Genomic DNA, 18,397 nt, shown 5'->3' on the forward strand with positions numbered 1-18,397 from the left:
GGAATCTTTGCGCTATTAAAATTCTAACAGCTCTCCTAGACAAATTTTTCCCATAAACTGACTCTAAGAAGGTATTACCAAGACTTCTTATGCAGAGTTTCCATCTTTTTTAAGAAGTCCCTTTCATATTTTTATTTATTATAATGGTCATTCCCTTCATGAACTATGGGTCTTTTTAATGTCAAAAGTAGTTAAAAAATACTCTTTTAAAAACTTACAAATATATACTTCTTGTGTTTCTCAATAGGCTTTAAAAACCAATTTGCGATACTTCACATTTTTAGCCAACTTCTCTTTTCCCTGGTTAGCTGGGACTTTCACAATAAGCAGAAGAAAGATCAAGAGTGAAATGTGCCTGTAATTGAATTCAGCTCCACTGATGGTTGTGAGGTGGCTGCAGGTAAAACATTTTTCCTTCAAAGAAATAGGATGATTGGTCTCTGGCATTCAGTAAAATACAAATTCAAGAAGCCTGAAGACTGTGAAAGAAAGGAGTTGGGTGGCACAATCTTCAAGTCTTTTGAAACTATCGCACATCCTTCACCTAACCATGTTAAAACTCTCCAGAAAAAGGACTCATTCAACTTCCCAGTCCTTACCTAAAACCCCAGGTTGGTAAGCAGGCCTCCCGTTTTTCTAGTGTAAAACTAGGATGCCACAGGATAAATATATTTGTTCTTATTGTATCTGTAGGCTACAACTCTCATCTATTCTCTACCCAAAAATGGGATTCAATAATAGAGCTCTTCATTTATTGCCTCCCTCCTGCCATCTCTCTAAGACAGAGGATTTCTGGTGTTTAGCTTCCTACCAGCTCCCTCATCCCCCATGCCTGCCTTAAAGAAGAGCAGGGAAAGTGTGAATTCTATGTCTCAAATGAGGGCAATGCCTGTTTAACTTAGAGAAGATAATGTCATTCATTAGTGCTTCCACCCACTCCCATTTCATCCCCCATTCATTTTCCATCCTGGGTAGTAGAGGCCAAGTACCTAACTTGCTTAGGGGCAAAGTGAAGCTCTGATAAAGTTCTTTCCCAGTTCCTACCTCTTGAGTCTTAAAGCAAGGAGGAGTTGCTTACCCTCGAGGCAGAATAATTTCAGTGAAATGAGAAAACAAGAACATGCTATACTTATAAGAGCATCATGATTTAGGGTGTTATATATGCTCACCCTACACAGAATAACCTTAAATTCTGCAAAAGAGGTACAATAATGGGAAGAGAAGAGAAGAAAGAGTGAGAGAGCAATCCATATAAAAGAGTGCAAGGCCAATAACTAGGTCTCATGGGCCAAAAATCTTCGCACAGTCCTGGCAAGATCAAAGTTGTCTGATCCCATTCAACAAGGACCTCTATAAAAAGTTTCAAGTCCCTAAAATATTCAGGCACTTTTATGCCCTTTACAGAAGATATTTTATGTAATCCTTACAGATAGGCCTATATAGGGACATTAACATACCTATTTAATTTTTTTTTTTAAATAAAGTTCAGAGAGGCTCAGTAGTTTTGTCCAGGGTCATATCTTGGAAACAGAGCTATGACTTTGAACCCAGATCAACTTGGTTTGAATTCTACCACATTTGGAATTAACCTAGGGCCAGAAATATGTTCCTTTGGTTTTGTCTATTCTTTTAAGCAGTATGCAAGTAACCTAACTACACAGAGTTAGTACACAAGCTTATCTTTAAAGCCTATATAACAGAGTAGATTATCTATATTATACAGCACAGAGTAGTTAGTTGTCTTGTACATGTTAGCTGCTGTTATTCACAAATCACACTGGAAAAAGTATTTTAGTTTATAACCACCAGTTGGCAATTTTGCCAATAATTACTTACTAATTTCTTGATTCTTGTCTACAAAAATACCTGTGTGTAATAGTTCTCAATCCATTAGATAAATGTCTAGTTACTTTAGATTCTGTATTGGTAGTTTTTTTCCAAACACCTGCTTCAGTTTATGTCAGTGTCTAAGAATTCAATATAATTAGAAGTGCCCCAAGTCACCAAAAATAAAGCCCTCCAAATTATTTATAATAAAGAATTCCTCAAGTTTAGCAGTAATATTTCTAATCAAATGAATACTAAAAAATACTTTGGTGAGTATAGATATTGCCAACCTTAGAACCTCACTTACATAATGAAGAAGTTCAATTATATAATTAATGTAACAGCCAATAATCAAATATTAGATGTTTTGAAAAGTTAGCACCACCTAGCAGAATGAATAATATCGTCATAAAGGTACAAAGCTCTGAAAAAATAAACTTACTATTGCTGATGCTCTCTAAATGCTTCTCTTCTGAGATTTTCTTGAAGTCTTTTTTTCTCCTCTAGTTTTTTGCTCTGAAATTGTAAATATCAAAATGTAATCTATTAGAGAAACTTACACAGAATCATGGTGTGCACATTACCTAGTGGCCAAAACCATTAGGCTTAAGCAGCCCCAATAGTCTAAGAAGGTATTACCAGGCCTTCCAAGATGGTGTCCCTCTCCCGGCCCATGGGTACTACTCCGAAAGCCAGGAGCACCCAGTTCTTTCATTGGCTCCCCTCTTTCAGCCTGATTGGTATAATCACAGAATCAGTATTTCAAATTTTTTTCTTTAGTTTAAATGACAACATCATTTATATTTTAAGCAGTGTTTTAAAAATGTTCTAAAGGAAATATGAAATTTCCACACAAAGTAAGTTAAATTAAAATTATAATAAATGGTGAAATAGTCCAGACAACATTTATATATACTAAAACATTCAGAAAAAGATTTTCAATAAGCCAACCTAACTCCCTTCTGATTTAGAATTAGATACTTAAAGTTGCTGAGAGACTCAACAGCAAAATGCTATTAAAAAGCCATCATTTGAATAGAAAAGAAATCTCTTTTTTAAAACTGGCTGTTTGGTACCTGGCCAGTGTGGCTCAGTGGTCGAGCATCAACCTATGAACCAGGAGGCTACAGTTCTATTCCAAAGTCAGGGCACATGCCCAGGTTGTGGGCTTGATCCCCAGTGTGGAGTATGCAGGGGGCAGCTGATCAATGATTCTCTCTCATCTTTGATGTTTCTATCTCTCTCTTCCTTCCCCTTATCTCTGACATTAATTTTAAAAATTAAATAAATAAATCCTATATAATAAAAGGCTAATATGCAAATAGACCAAATGGTGGAACAATTGGAACAACTGAACAACCGAACAAACAGTTGCTGTGACGTGCACTGGCCACCAGGGGGCGTGCATGGAACATGATGGGCTTTGGCAGCTGTGGTGAGATGGTGGAGCAGGTGAGTGGGGGCACCAGACCAAAGTGGGTGCTGGTCACTATCTTCGGGGTGAGCCTCTGGTGTTTACTGAAAATTCTTTGCTCCCACGCTGCCACCTAAGCACTCTCACCTGCTGCTGGTACTGGTCTCACTCGCTCCCACTGCAGGCGCCAGAGTCACTGCTCACAGCTGCTTCTAGTACCCAGTGCTGATCCCTATCACTTGGTGCCATCAGTGGGTGGGAGCAGCAGTTCCAGCTCTGATCACCCCTGAGGGCTTCTTCACCTCCCCCTGCTCTTAAGGGGTGATCAGGACAGCAGTTGTGTCTCACAGCCCCTGACGGTGCCGCCCCACTCACACCCACTGTTGTTGCTGGCCCCGGTAGCTCTGCTCCATCAGCAGGTGTGAGCGAGATCCGCACTGTCAGTGCTTGGGCTGGGTGGTGGCAGGAGCAGGGCTGCCAGCTGACAGAGAAGGAAGGTGGGGAGGGCCATAGTGGGAGGGGCCCGGTAGGGGCAAGGAGGATGGGCTGAGACCCGCCCCTGTGCCTACCGCAGCCTTGTGACCCACAGTTCCTTTCAAGGTGCACAAATTCATACACTGGGCCCCTAGTAAATAAATAAAGTGGTTGCTTGGAGAGTCTAGAGACAAAGAACTTCATATTTGCTATTACTGTCACTATGGCTCTGATATATTTTAATCCACTTAATAACTCAGAACTGTGGTGAGTTTTTGTTGTTGTTCACTACAATACAACTTTCTTTAAAAAAAAAATCTTGCTTTTGAACAAGTAAAATTCCTAGAAAGTTAATAGGGAGTTGAAACAAGTTATCACAGGGGAGACTTGAAGTTTTAAATGAATCCAAATGAGATGTGAACAGCTGTGTTTGCTTTAATATAAAGAGCTAGGTTTGCTCAGCAGGAGGACCTGGGAAAGGAAACTGATAGAAATCATCACTTTCAAACCCCAATGTCAGTTTGGCTTCAACTTTCAAAGAGGTAGGAATATTCATATTGTTCATTTCCATAAAACTCTTCATTCACACAGAACAATTTACTAGTCCCATTTTGCAAGGTGAATGACTTCAGTTTTGGAAAAAAAAACAAAGGAAACTTACTACAACCAATATAAATCAATTATAATACAAGGCAATTGGATTATTAATGAAACATAATTCTAGGAAAAAAACTAATAGAGAATTATAAAACCAAATAAAAAAAAATCCTGATTCATGAAACCCAAAGTGGTCAGTTGTGATGAGCTTCCTACATCTCTGAGGGGGGGAAAAGGTAAAAGATATCAAGAAAGCAGAAAATATTGATTAAACCAGTCTTAGTAATGCTACTTTGAGACTAGCGAAGAAAAAGCACAAACATCTAGAGACCAAGGCTGCTAAGGTTCCTTTAGCAAAATCAGAAATTTAAAAATTGTTTTAATCTCTTCATTAGTAGATTATCATTGAATTCATCACACACACACACACACACACACACACACACACACACACACTAAATAAATAAATAAATAAATAAATAAATAAATAAATAATCTCAACAAACACTTAACAAATTCCTAATATATTATTGTACCATGTTAGATGCTGGGAATGCAGATATGAACAGAACAGTGCCTACTCTGAAAAATTTCAGAAGCTAGCTGCTTGACATAGACAAGAAAGCCATGAGGGCAATATGTAAAATGTGGTAGAAGATAGAGGTTTACAACTAATGTAATACAAACATATAGAAATAGCACAGAAGTGGATCATCGGGAAATGCTTTCAACAGTTCCTGAAACATTCTTTCAGTGCCTACTAAGTAGCAGACTCCATCCCGGACTGCTATGTAGCTGAGTAACACTTGGGATATACTTTCTAACTGGGTTCATGGAGCTGTGGGTTAGGAGTATGCTCATTTTTTACAGAGTGGGCTCAGAGCCTTCTTCTGATTCCCCAAGAGGCCCTGGGCATGACATTCGTGCACAGTGAGGGGGCGGGTCCCACAGCCCAGGGCCCCTTGGGGGATGTCTTACTGCCAGTTTAGGCCCAACAGGGAGTGGGCCTAAGCCAGCAGGTGGATGCTGCAGAGGTGCGAGAGGCTCCCATCACCGCTGCTGTGCTCACCAGCCATGAGTCTGGCTTCTGGCTGAGTGGTGCTTCCACTGTGAGGGCACACTGACCACCAGGGGGCAGCCCCTGCATTGAGTGTCTGCCCCTTAGTGGTCAGTGGGCATCCCAGAGACAGGATATTCCACCATTTGGTCGATTTGCAGGTTAGCCTTTTATTGTATAGGATAAGAGGATGAGAACCGTAGATCTAATGAAAGCTAGAAATTCTTGATAGAGACCAAACTTAAACAAACAAGAGCTTTCCAAGAGGAGAAGGGGATGATGGGAGTAGGGCTACCGTACTCTATTGTATGGGCTACTCGCTGCCTGAGAGGGCCAAGTGGAGAGGTTTGGAAAGGCTGAAAAAGAGGCAGCTTTACGCTCACCACACCTAGCACCACAGCATGGGGTGCTGCAGCACAGCAGAGGTGTCTTTCTATTTTTCACAAAGGTGCTTTCTATCACCGATCTGAGCACCTGCAGACCTGACTGTCTGGATGGGGAATCACTTCCAATTTGCACATAGGCAATGCTGGGCTGGTAGTAGCCCTGAATAGAAAAAAAAGGCATTTCCACTGTTTATAGTATTTTTCAATGTACAAATGTACAAGAAAATATGCCAGTTCAGGAAACTCCAAGATGCTCCTGGATAAATTTAAAGGTGTTTGTAATGATATGAGTGAAAGACAAGGTAAAAATGGGTAATTATAAAATGGTTTGTATGCCAACTCTGGACTTTATTAAAGGCAGATAAGCTATTATGTTATTTTAAGCAGGAAAGTAAGCATCTCACTCTGAAAGCATCACAGAGAATGGACCACAAATATAAAAACCAGTAGAATGACTTTCAGAGCAATCCAGGCCATAAATAATGAGTCCCAGATTAAGGCAATGGGGATAGAAAAGAAAGGACAAACTCTAAAAACAAAATGTAGGAGATAGAAACAACAGGAGGGGGGGAAAATGAACTAATAGAAAGTATGACTATCTATATATATATATAAAAGCCTAAGCAACCATCCAACCATTTGACCATCTGTCTGACTGGTAGCTATGACGTGCAATGACGACCAGGATCAGACACTCCAACCAGTAGCTATAATGTGTACTGACCACCAGGGGGAAGATGCTCAACACAGGAGCTGCCAAACTGTGGTGACTTGACAGCAGCAGTTATCAGGTGACACACCCAGAACCAGAGAAAAGGGAGCCAGATTCCAGGGTGTGTCACCTGAGAACCACCTTCTTGAAATCCAGGATTCCTTGGGGGATGGTGGAAAGCTGGCTTCATCCCAATCCCACCAGGATAGCCTAAGGGACCCTACTGGTCCACGAATCACATGCACTGGGCCTCTAGTATTAATACAGGATGTATAAGGAAAAGGGAATAGTACCAGATGAATGTCATTTAAGAGCATCAGAGTGAATATATGAAGTCAGTTTTGAAGCTATTGGATTTGAGATATACTTACAACTAGAGAGAAATATCAAGCATCCAGTAAAATATCTGGTCCTGGGATTCAAGAATATGGTTTGGCCTGAAGATATGGATTTCAGAAATCATCAGCACAAGCAATAACTAAATCCTTATATTTTGAAATGTGCGGGGGGTGGTGGGGTCCACTTAAGGATAGGATGGCATAGGCACGGGAACATTAGAGAATATCAAGGAATGAACCTGATGGAACATCAATAGTAGAAAAACAAGTGAAGGAAAAGGATCTTGAGGCATTTTAGAGGGGTGGAATTTAAAGGACAGAGTATTTTATAATTACATTGTTACAAGGAGTTTAAATAAGTTAGGAAATTAAAGTGTCTCCATTGGGTTTTTCAATTAAGAGCACCACTGGTGATCTTGACTAGATCAATACCAATGAAGTACTAGAGATAGAAGGCAAATTCAGAGGTGAAGATTCAAAGAAGCCAAGTTCCTGAGCCAGCTAAGCTTAGCAACACCTGGGAACATTAACAGGTGACTGTAAGGGTCAGTCCACAGATTGGCAGGTGGAAACCCCATGTGGTAGAGAAGATTTCAGAAGTTGAGCCTCGATGAATGGAATGGAAGAGTTGAAATAAAACCAGAATAGAAAGAGATACTTTGTTTTAAAGATGAGAGACTTGAGTATGATTTTATTCTTTTTTTTTTTTTTTTTTTTTTTCACTTGGAAAACATTTGGCTTTATCTAATACAGTTAAACCATAAAATTTTAAATCAGAAACAGCTATTATATTATTTAGTGACATAAAAAATATTTTTTTTAATATATTTTATTGATTTTTTTTTTTACCCCCTCCCGATTCCAAAAATAAAAATAATTTAAAAAAACACACACACAAGAAAGTGACAGGGAAAAGCGGGGCTTAACTGATAGAGCAGCAAGGTTCCTGAGAATATGGAAGGGCAGATGAGATGGTAAGCACTGGGAGGCAGAATTTATTATAGCAGCAAGGAAAATCACTTTCTTATTCCTCCTGAGATAAGGCAGGGATAGAAATAGCAAAGAAAGATGATAAAAATGGAAAAATAAAGGTACTTATGACCTGACAGCCTTTACTTTCTAGAAGGTAAGTGATGAGATGAACATGAAAAAAATAGAATTTTTAAAACATAAAAGGTGAAAAGCCTTAGTAATTAGAAATGAGCCTAAATTTCAAAGGAAAAATGTCAGGCATTAGGCACTGTTAATGACCTAGCTGAGAAGGAAGCCCAGTAGTCTGGTGTGGCCAAAAATAAAAAAATAAAAAATAAAACCATGAGCATTTTGTTTGTTTTCTCTAGAAATCTTATTCACATGGGCCTGGTGGAAATGAAATAATTGAGCCAATTAATTCACATGAGGTTCAACACAAGAAGTTGATATAGAAGAGTCAACTGCTATCTTGTTAAGCCACTTCTTTTTTTAATTTAAAATCTTTATTTTTGAAAGTATTACATATGTCTCCTTTTCCCCCCATTGACCTCTTCCCAGCTGCTCCCACATCCCAGCATGTGCCCTTGCCCCCTACTGTCTGTGCCCATTGGTTATGTTTATATGCAGGCACACAAGTCCTTTGGTTGATCTCTCCTCCTTACCCCACTCTCCCCTACATTCCCTCTAAGGTTTGATGGTCTGTTCGATGCTTCTATGTCTCTGGATCTATTTTGTTCATCAGTTTATATTGTTCATTATATTCCACAAATGAGTGAGATCGTGTAATGTTTATCTTTCTCCAACTGGCATATTTCACTTAGCATAATGCTCTCCAGGTCCATCCATGCTGCTGCAAATGGTAAGAGTTCTTTCTTTTTTATAGCAGCATAGTATTCCATTGTGTAGATATACCACAGTTTTCTAATCCACTCATCTGCTGATGGGCACTTAGGCTGTTTTCAAATCTTAGCTATGGTGAATTGTGCTGCTATGACCATAGGGTTGCATATATCCTTTCTGATTGGTGTTGCTAGTTTCTTGGGATATATTCCTAGAAGTAGGATCTTCAAAAGCATAATTAATCAGATTAGAGCACCCTCATTGAGTTTTTACTAAGTGCTAGTCATTGTATCCTTTAAGCTAACTGGTCCCATTGTTATATTATTATTATACCCATTTTACAGATAAGGAAAGTGAAGCACAGAGAAGCTAACAGCTTGCCCTCTTAGTACTACATCTGCATTTTAGAGATATTAACATCCCAACTTTATGAGGTTAATTAATGGGATCCTACAGCATTTCAACAACCAGAGGCTTAATGCCCACACCAATGCACCACAAAGGAATACATGATGTGGGAACCATATTTCTGCGAACTCCTGGCTTTCCTAGTTTATGCAAACAATATTAAAATAATTTTCTAAATGTTGAGTTCTACCCTTAAAATTGTTCTTAAACCTTTAGCCCTTGTGACTCCTAGTTTCCTAGACATAAAAAGCAAATGTGGTTCCTTAAAAATATGTATATGCATGCATCTCTGCATCTGATATGTACACTTTATTTTTTTACTGGTGAGTTCCCACTTCACTTTATAGCATTAAAAATAATAACAGTTCCCCTTGTCTACATAAAACATTGTGACCTCCAGTGCTCCAAATAACTTCACCAGCTTTATGATTTTATGGCTTATTGGAAAGAGCAAGGAAAGGCTTTGGATGCCACTCAGATCTCTCCCTGTTTTCTTGCCCTTTCTGAGGTTATGATACCCCAAGAGATTTGAAGAGTTAAGAGAAAGTATTTGTAAACCATATAGCACTTTATAATATTATTTCAAGCACAAGTAGCTTGAAGGCAGAACAAGATTAACCCAGGAGGTAGGGAGTGTCTTTTACATAGAATTGAAAGATTTTCACTTTTAAGTTTGTGGGCAATATAAAAGTTGAGAAAAATGAGTGTGATCATGAGGGGAAAGCATGGTGGAGGTTCACTCCCACAGCACTAAATTCCAGGGAAACGCTGCTGCGAGGATTTATGAAAACTCGTCTGCTTGTGCTGTAAAATCCAGTGGCAAAGAAAGCAGTTGCATCGGGTATGCTGCCGTTTTATTATTTTTAATAACTTTCTTCCACTCCGATGCTCTAAATATTTTAGAGATGTTTTCTCTGCTTTACGGATTTCCAGGAAGAGACATTAATACATCATTATAAAACTACACGAGTTGTATTAACTTCCCATTGCTACTCTAACAATTCACCACAAACAGTGCCTTAAAGTAACAGACATTATTAATATCATACAGTTCTAGAGGTCAGAAGTCCAAAATGAGTCCCACTGGGCTAAAATCAAGCTGTCAGCAGGTCTGCCTACCTTCTGGAGGAGAATCTCTTCCCTCGCCTTTTCCACCTTCTTAGAGAGATTCTCCCTCCCTCATCAGAGCCAGCAGTGGCACTAAGCCTTTCTCCTACTCCCATCCTTCTATGCTCTCAATCACCTGCTTCCCTCTTCCAATTTAAGGACCCTCGTGGTTACACTGGACCTACCTAGATAATGCATGATACTCTCCCTATTTGAAGGTAAGTCAATTATTAAAATTAACTAGAGGTCTGGTGCATGAAATTAGTGCACATGGGGGGGGTCCCCTCAGCCCAGCCTGAACCCTCTCCAATCTGCGACCCCTTAGGGATATCTGACTGCCAGTTTAGGTCATCTTGGTCACCCCTTACTGCCCCCCACTGCCAGCCTTGTCACCCCCAATTGCCCCCCTCTGCCTATCTGGTTGCCTTGACCTGCCCCCCCCCTCCCCCGCCCCCCTCCAGCCAGCCTGGTCATCCCACGCAGCCTGCTGTTCAGTTATTTGGTCATCCCTCACTAACACCCCTGCTGGCCTGGTTGCCCCACGCAGCCTGCATTTTCAGTCATTTGTCCATCCCTCACTAACCCCCCTGCCAGCCTGGTCATAGGTAACCACCTTGGAGGGTGTGAGGGTCAATTTGCATATTATCTCTTTATTATATAGGATCCCAGCTGCAAACTTAATTCCCTTTTGCCAGGTAACATGACATAATCTTAGGTTCCAGGGATCAGAATATGGAGGGACAGGAAGGGAACAATATTCTGCCTACCACATGGATTAAATCTATTGTTAAATAAATATTAGACACATAATGTGCCAGATACTTCACAAAATTCTTTCCCTCCTTAGCCCTCTGAGGCTTGGCTTTGAAATGTGGGTGGGAGGGGAGGGGAGAGAGAACTTATTTCATTTAGGACTAAGCAGTGGTGTGCTGATAAACTTAACAACCCACTCTAGCAGGGAGGAGGAAGGTGGGTTGATTTGTGGACATTATAAAAGTCTGATAAAAATTATTTACTGTTTTCTGTAATGAAATTACTCCCACATGGTTAGTTTCAAGCTCCCAACATAGAGCCAACTAGTTCAAATAAATTTTGAGAATGTAACCATCCACTCTCTTGAACCAGAATAAGGAGGCTCCAGCACACCTGGGAAGGTTACATAGCACCAGCATACTCTAGTATCGAGAACACACACACGTTTGACTGAAGCATACTAGTGTCTCTGTAAGTCCCCCCTTCACCCTTAGAATTAACTCCTCCTGGGCCCCACCTTCCTGACCACATGCTAAAGATCTGGCTGCCATTCACACCCAGGTGCTTATTAAGAACCAAGGAACACCCACATGTATTGGCAGACTGCAGTTTACTCTCTCCTCATTCTCTTACAGATGCTGACCAGTCAAAAAGAGACCGAAGAAGAACCGAAGAGGGTGAAGACCTGAGGCCAAGCTAGAGGCTCTCAGGTGGCCATGGGCTGTTTGGATTCTACTTGGCTCAGAGTTCCTGGACAGCAGCCATTTTCCAGGGAAGGAGGACAATATTTTGCAGGCTGGTGACCAGGAGTGTGTTTTTTGTGCATTTAAAAAAAATAAATGCTCTGTAAGTACAGCCATTATCACTTCCCTTGGCCATTTTCACATGGCAATGTGAAGCACGCCATTTCTAGATGGCTAATGTCCATTTTTCTTTTATCTGAGGCAAGCTGCTGAACAGGCTCACATTTAGTATGAAAGCCACAGATTTATATACAGCAGGAAACACTAGGCCAATTAGACAAGAAATCAAGTCTGTGCAAAGACCCAAGTCTGCTCATTCTCTTGTAAGGTAGTTTAGATTAATGCTCCCCAAATGTTTATGTGCATGAGGGTCAGTTGGAGAGCCTGTTAAAGTGCAGGTTCTGAGTCAGAGGGTCTGTGGCGGGGCTTAAGATTCTGCATTTCTCACTAGTGATGCCAGTGCTGCTAGTTGGGACCATACTTTGAATGGAAAGGACCTACATAACAACTCTTGTCTTCCCTTCTCTCACTTTCAGGCAAATTTATACTAATAATTATTACAGTTGTCCTATATAATAAAAAGCTAATATACAAATTAACTAAACAGTGGAATGACCGGTCGCTATGATGTGCACTGACCACCAGGGGGCGAACGCTCAATTCAGGAACTGCCCCCTGGTGTCAGTGTGCTCCCACAGGGGGAGTGTGCAACTCAGCCAGAAGCCCAGCTTATGGCTGGTGAGTGCAGCCACAATGGTGGGAGTCTCTCCTACTTCCACAGTAGCACTATGGATGTCCAACTGCCTGCTTAGTCCCACTCCCTGAGGGCTTCCAGACTGCAAGAGGGCACAGGCCGAGTTGAGGGACACTCCCTCCCGCCCCCTCAAGTGCACGAATTTCATGCACTGGGGCTCTAGTCATATTATAAAAGCCAACCCAATTAAAATTTCTATAATTAGTGATTGATGGACATCTAGTGTTATGGCATAAGTTGGAAATAGGAAAATGCTGCTTTTACTCAATTTTAAAGGAAACCATTTCAGCCACTAACATTTCTAAATTGTATGCATTACTTGAGCCTTGAAGAAATGAGCTATAAATGACCCACAAGCCAGCCAGTTATGGATATTAAATGACAACTAATAAATGACTTTTAGGTTAAGCGGTTGCAACACAATAATTCTTCAGGATCTGCATGCCTCTTCAATCAGTTCCTGGTAATGATTTAATGATTTTCTTAGCCCTGCCTGCAATGCGCACAGACTTGTTCTATGTGAGGGACACTCCTCTACAAGCAGAAGACCAACGTGTGAACCTTCCTCTGAAGGAGGAAATTGGGGAGGGGAGTTGGATAAAAAAAAAAAAAAAAGAGTAAGGGATAGAAAAATAGATGGGTTAAAATGTTATTGTAATAAAGATGTTTTTAGTAAGGGTACAATGACTGATAATGACTGATCAGTTGAAAATAGATTACTAAATCAAATTTTATAAACCAATTTCCTGTATATTTTTCTTATACCTTCAGCATTTCACTACAGTTCCACATCAATAAGTCTAGTCTTATCTCCTCCCCAACACCAACACCTCTACAGATATAGCAGTGAAATCCACAGATGCTACTGGACCTTGGGAGAAGAGGAGGTGGCGCTTATAGACTCATTTTACAGGAATAATTGAGGGAAGGGTACAGTATGCTCACGGTCACATAACACAACAGGACACTTCCAAGAAAAACTCAGTCTGCTCCCCAGCAGGTAGAGAGGTTCTCAGGGGAGGAAAAGGCTCACACATACTGTAAGTCACACATCTTGTAAGTCACCAGCTTTTGGCTTCATAACTCTAACTGGTAAAAATATTTATTGTTTGGTAACCAGGTTTAGATCTTGACCAACACTCAATCTTTAAAAGAAAAAGATAAAAGAGGAGGGGGGGGGGGAGAGAGAGACACAGACAGCAGGATTAGCACTTGTGCTTCCATGACTTACACCTGCAGCAGGTTTCATACTTGGTAGTCAGCATCATGAGTCAACTCTTTGCCCCTAAACCTTCAGCACTTAAAACCTGCTACAGCTTAGGACTTTGTGAGGAATAACAGTAGGAAACAGGGATAAGGGAGAATAACACTACATTCTTCCTTCTTCTCTAGCAAATGAACATTTTTAGGAGGTTTATTTCCCCAAGCCCAGAATGAGTATCAAAACTAAAAACACTTTGAGGTTTAGATTATATTCCTAATACTGAAATGCAAATGTGCACTTTCTCTTCTATCAGTAAGTGAGTATGTTTACTTATTTTGCATTCACCTGGAAAAGTCAGTATTTGGTTATAAATACGGATAAATACAGCGGTCCACCACTAATTGCCATGATTACTAACTGCTATGCTTGTATACAAATATATAGTGACTACTTTGATTATTTGCCTGAGAGTCAAGATAGTGCTGTGACTAAGAACTCTAGCTCTGATACCCATTAGCCTGGATTTGAATCCTACTTCTATTTACTGGCTGTAAGCCCTGGGCAAATTATTTACCTGCTCTGTGTCAGTTTCCTTATTTGTAAACTTGGCTAATAAGAATAATATGTACTTCATAGGATTATTAGGAGGATTAAATAATTTTGCACATGGACCATGTCTAGAAAAGAACCTGACACATAAAATACCCTCACTCAATGTTAACTAATCATCTTCTCCACTATCTTACCTTCTCTCTCTGAATTGCTTTCATTTTTTGGATTTCGGCTTCTTCAGCTTCTTTCTTGATTCTTACAGATTCTTCTCTTTTTAGCTAAAATGTATTGAAATTACAGAGGACAAAAACAGTTACTATTTTTCAGTCTGATCTCTGGAACACAAAATTATGATGAAAGGCAAATTACAGTATTGTTTGTGCTCTACCTCGCCATGATTATAGGTTGGTATTTCAAATACTTAGAGCACTGAGACTGGCCAGGCTACTTCTCCTGCATATGAAATTTCTCTTTGCATTTCTTCCTGGGTCTCTGTCTGTCATCTCCCACCCCCCCCTCCCCAAATCTGGGTGGGAAGAGAAAAAGGTGGGCAGATAATTGTTACTGATTATAAAACTCATGACATGCATTGTAAAAAATCACTAAGCACCTTAAATACTTTATTTTTTTAATACTTTCATGACTGCTATCCAGTAAACAAATCCAGGTTATTAAAATATTCAAAACATAGTAGAGTTAAACTAGAGGGGGGAAAAAAACAGGGGTGCTGCTGACTAATGTATGGCTTGGATAAAAATTCTAAATATATCTCTCTTCAGCTCCTGATTTCTTTGCCTTTGAGAGTTTCCTTTTGCAATTGCTTGAAAGGTTTTATGTTTCTGTAAGTTACTGTGTTATTTCATGGCTACTAGAAAGTGCTGGTGCTCAAATTCCTTGCCAAAATTAAACTAAAAGAGATAGATTCTGACCTTTTGCTGGTATTTGGATTGCTTCAGTTGGAGTTGTTGTTTCTGCCTGACTTCAGCCTCTGATTGGCTTCCACCTAAGGAAAAAAAGTCACAAAGTTGAAACATGAATGTTAACCTGAAATGTCAGCCATCAAAAACTAATTAATACATGATAAGACTACACAATGAGTTTCTTTAACATTTTCAGACCTCTAGAAATAAGGACATAACCAGTTTTCTTAATAAGACGTTAAAGAATGGCCATCACTTGAAAGATAGACAGATAGACCATATTCCGAAAAGAACAGGACAATCCTACTTGAGTTTTCCGGTTGTGTCAATATTCAAGTTTTCACTTAGATGGAAATCATACTTCAAGTTCTATACTAAATAAGAAATACTGCTTGTTTTGGAAATTCTAGAACATTCCTTCTGCTTAAGTATGACCATTTCTTAACCATGATAAGGATTATTATCAATGATGCTTCACTAGCTTTTCTTCTTCTGACCCTATTGTCCTGATTCAAGTGGCAAAGCTCAGGAAACGCTCAGGGCTCTTGCCACTAGACAAATATGAGGTCTTTGTAACCCAATTTTTAAAAGTACAATAGAAATATTCTTATTCATAATTGATTGTCAAACTATACTATTTATTGTTCTTCCTTTAGGTATTCATGAGATAAATATGAGTGTTAGATTATTTGCCTGCTCCCTCTTAAACCTAAAATAATTTGGGGCCATAATGCAGCTTGATAATCATCTTCTAAGAATTGCTATTTAGGGATTTCTTAGTGTTTATGCAAGCATGGTATGTGTATAATTAAAATCCCTTTGAAATAATTCTTTGGTGTTTTGGTCACTAAATGTGTCAGTTCTCTGATTCACTCTCACAAAAGATGCATTAAAACAAATTGCATCACCATGGTTTTTATAATTGAACTGATAAAGACACCATAGGAACTTCTTGTCTGAGTCCCAAAAGATATATAAAGCCTGTATGGTTTGGGCCCTTTCATCTCTGTTGTGGGGCATGGAGGAAGGGGGGGGGGGGGGAGGGGGAAGTGAAGGCTATTAAAGCTTTTATATAATGTTACAGCCACTTTCAGAATCTCCTCAAACTATTCCAATATTTTAAAGAGTAGAGGTATAGGGGAAGAGCTGAGAATAAAAATAAATGAAGATAGATTTATAAGCATTTACAGGTTTTGTTCAAAAATCATCATAAAGTTTAGTACACTCTGAAACTTCTTTTTCTACCCCCTCACCTCTTTCCACACAGATATCCGTGGCCATTTCCAGATAAGTCAAAAATGAGATTCTGTTCATTTTTACCTAAGGCCTAAAGACAATAGTAGCCAACCATTCCAAAAATCCAAAACAAAGTACCTGGATCCCTAAGCAGAATCTTCAAGGAGGTAACTGAACAAGTTTAGAAAACTTTTAGTAAGAACTACCTTCAGCCTATAAAAAGGGTTGAATAAGGCAAAGGGAGGTAGAAATCAAAGGATGTCTTTGTGGATTTGATCTTCTTTGTGTCTTTGGGGAAGGAGGAAAGATGAATAAGAGACGTTGAATGAAAATCACTTGGTGATCTCAATCCATTCCTTCAAGAGACTGAGGGACCTAGTGGATTCATGACTAGAAAAGGCTGTTGTCAGTTGTCTACTCAATGGGTCACCAACAAGAGGTGGCTGCATGGCAAACTGCCTGTTTTCCCAGAGTTTGTGTTTCCTGTACTCCTAATCTGAGTTGTTATTAAGGAGAATGTTAATCTAAAGCTGTCCTAAAGGGACTTGCCCATGTGAGCCACCTAGAGAAACAAAAGCAGCCCTACTGAGAAAGTCTACCTATCAAGAGCCAATGGTGAAGCTACGGGTGACAGCAGGAAAGTATATAATCTCTACCAAGAGAATCTAGGAGGCAAGGAGGGTATCTGAAGAACTCCAAGGACCCTGGAGAGGGTAGGGGCGGTGGGAAGGAGGGGTAGGGGGGAGACATGGATGCACAGTAAGCATATACCAAGGCTAAGAAACCAGGATCAGGACACTATAGACCTTATCACCCTTCTCTCCCCTTCTCCTTTTGAGCCTGAAGGGATCGGAATATGGAAGCAGGTCAGTCTGGAGATAAAAATTCCATTATGCCCCATTTCCTTTGCTAACTTTTTCCCCTAAATGTACCTGGGCTTGAGCATGGAGAAAGTCTTAATCTTTATTAGTAACAATTTGCCCAGTAGCGGGACTGAAGGTTAATTACTGAAATGACATTGTTTTATGCCTAGAATTGGCTGAACAACTTTATTAGTTGAGAAAGATCAAAACGAGCTAATTGAATCCAAACATTAAAGGGGCAAACTAGTCCCACAGAGCTGGTTTGAGGGAATCGCTTAGGAAGGACAAAGCTGTTTCCTGGTTGTACCTCTCACACATTCGGTGTAAAGGTCACACTGAAAATTAACCCTTTCATAGTGGGGGTATGGTGACAGTACTACTACTTTCATCCATTAATGACTTCCAAATTGGCTTATTGTTACGTACCTATATCCTGGAAAAAATATTTCTCTGAAACTATTGAGACAGTACATGGCCCTTGTTGCTTGACACATTTGCATTAACGGAATCTGTGGAAACTGTACCCAACCCTTTAAGTTCTTAGCTGCTAGAAAAGAAAACGGAGGAAAGGACTGAATGATTCCCATTAGGTGGCCTTCCCACTGGAAGATTTAAACACTGGCAAAGGCAGCCAAGACAATTCATCACACTGGCAGCATGTGTCAGAGACCAAAAGGTCTCTATCTGTAGAATAAAAACAGAGGTGATGCTTCCCTTTATACCGACCACTGGGCCCTGGCTCACTCCTGTCTTAGTTTTGAGTTCCATTCCTTTTCCCCCCGTTGGCATTAAGTGCCATGATTCGTATGCTTGTGATATCTTTACTCCCATCCCGACTAGTGCTATGATGGGGTATACGCAGCACCCCAGGTAAGATTTCTTCAGAGTTGATCATCTAAAAGGCTCTAAATTGTTTGGCAATTAAGTTATCACTATTCCCACATAACTGTGTCGCATCACATGTTTGCTCCTTGCAGAAAATTAGAAACAACAATATATCTGCATACTTGTTTCAATTTTAAATGCACTCCATTCCAAGAAGCACAGTGACCCAACCACCTGTAAGATACAGTGAAAGACAGGCCTACACAAGGTGCTAACAGGACTGACATATGTCCTGTTTTACTCTATTCAGATTACCACTTTGCTTGCCTACCTAGCCTCGTTGGTACCAGGTTAACTGGCTTCGCTCTATGTTGCTCCTTCCACTTCTCCAGGTTCTCCAGCTCTTTCTCAGCAA

The 18,397-nt window shown here is 40.0% G+C and overlaps 1 protein-coding gene across 2 annotated transcripts in view; it reads right to left on the minus strand.

Annotated features, from left to right (window-relative positions):
* Positions 1-18,397, minus strand: part of EPSTI1 (epithelial stromal interaction 1) — a 106,506-nt gene that overhangs the window by 62,915 nt on the left and 25,194 nt on the right. For both annotated transcript variants that reach the window (XM_084876572.1, XM_084876571.1), the window contains exons 3-6: positions 18,314-18,397; positions 15,068-15,141; positions 14,333-14,416; positions 2,270-2,343 (exon numbers count right to left, since the gene is read on the minus strand). In XM_084876572.1, coding sequence (XP_084732698.1) covers positions 2,270-2,343; positions 14,333-14,416; positions 15,068-15,141; positions 18,314-18,397 — 316 coding nt within the window. The remainder of the gene's footprint in view (positions 1-2,269; positions 2,344-14,332; positions 14,417-15,067; positions 15,142-18,313) is intronic.

The sequence above is a fragment of the Pipistrellus hanaki genome (assembly GCF_964339955.1).
Source record: "Pipistrellus hanaki genome assembly, chromosome: 3".
Classification (NCBI taxonomy): Eukaryota; Metazoa; Chordata; class Mammalia; order Chiroptera; family Vespertilionidae; genus Pipistrellus; species Pipistrellus hanaki.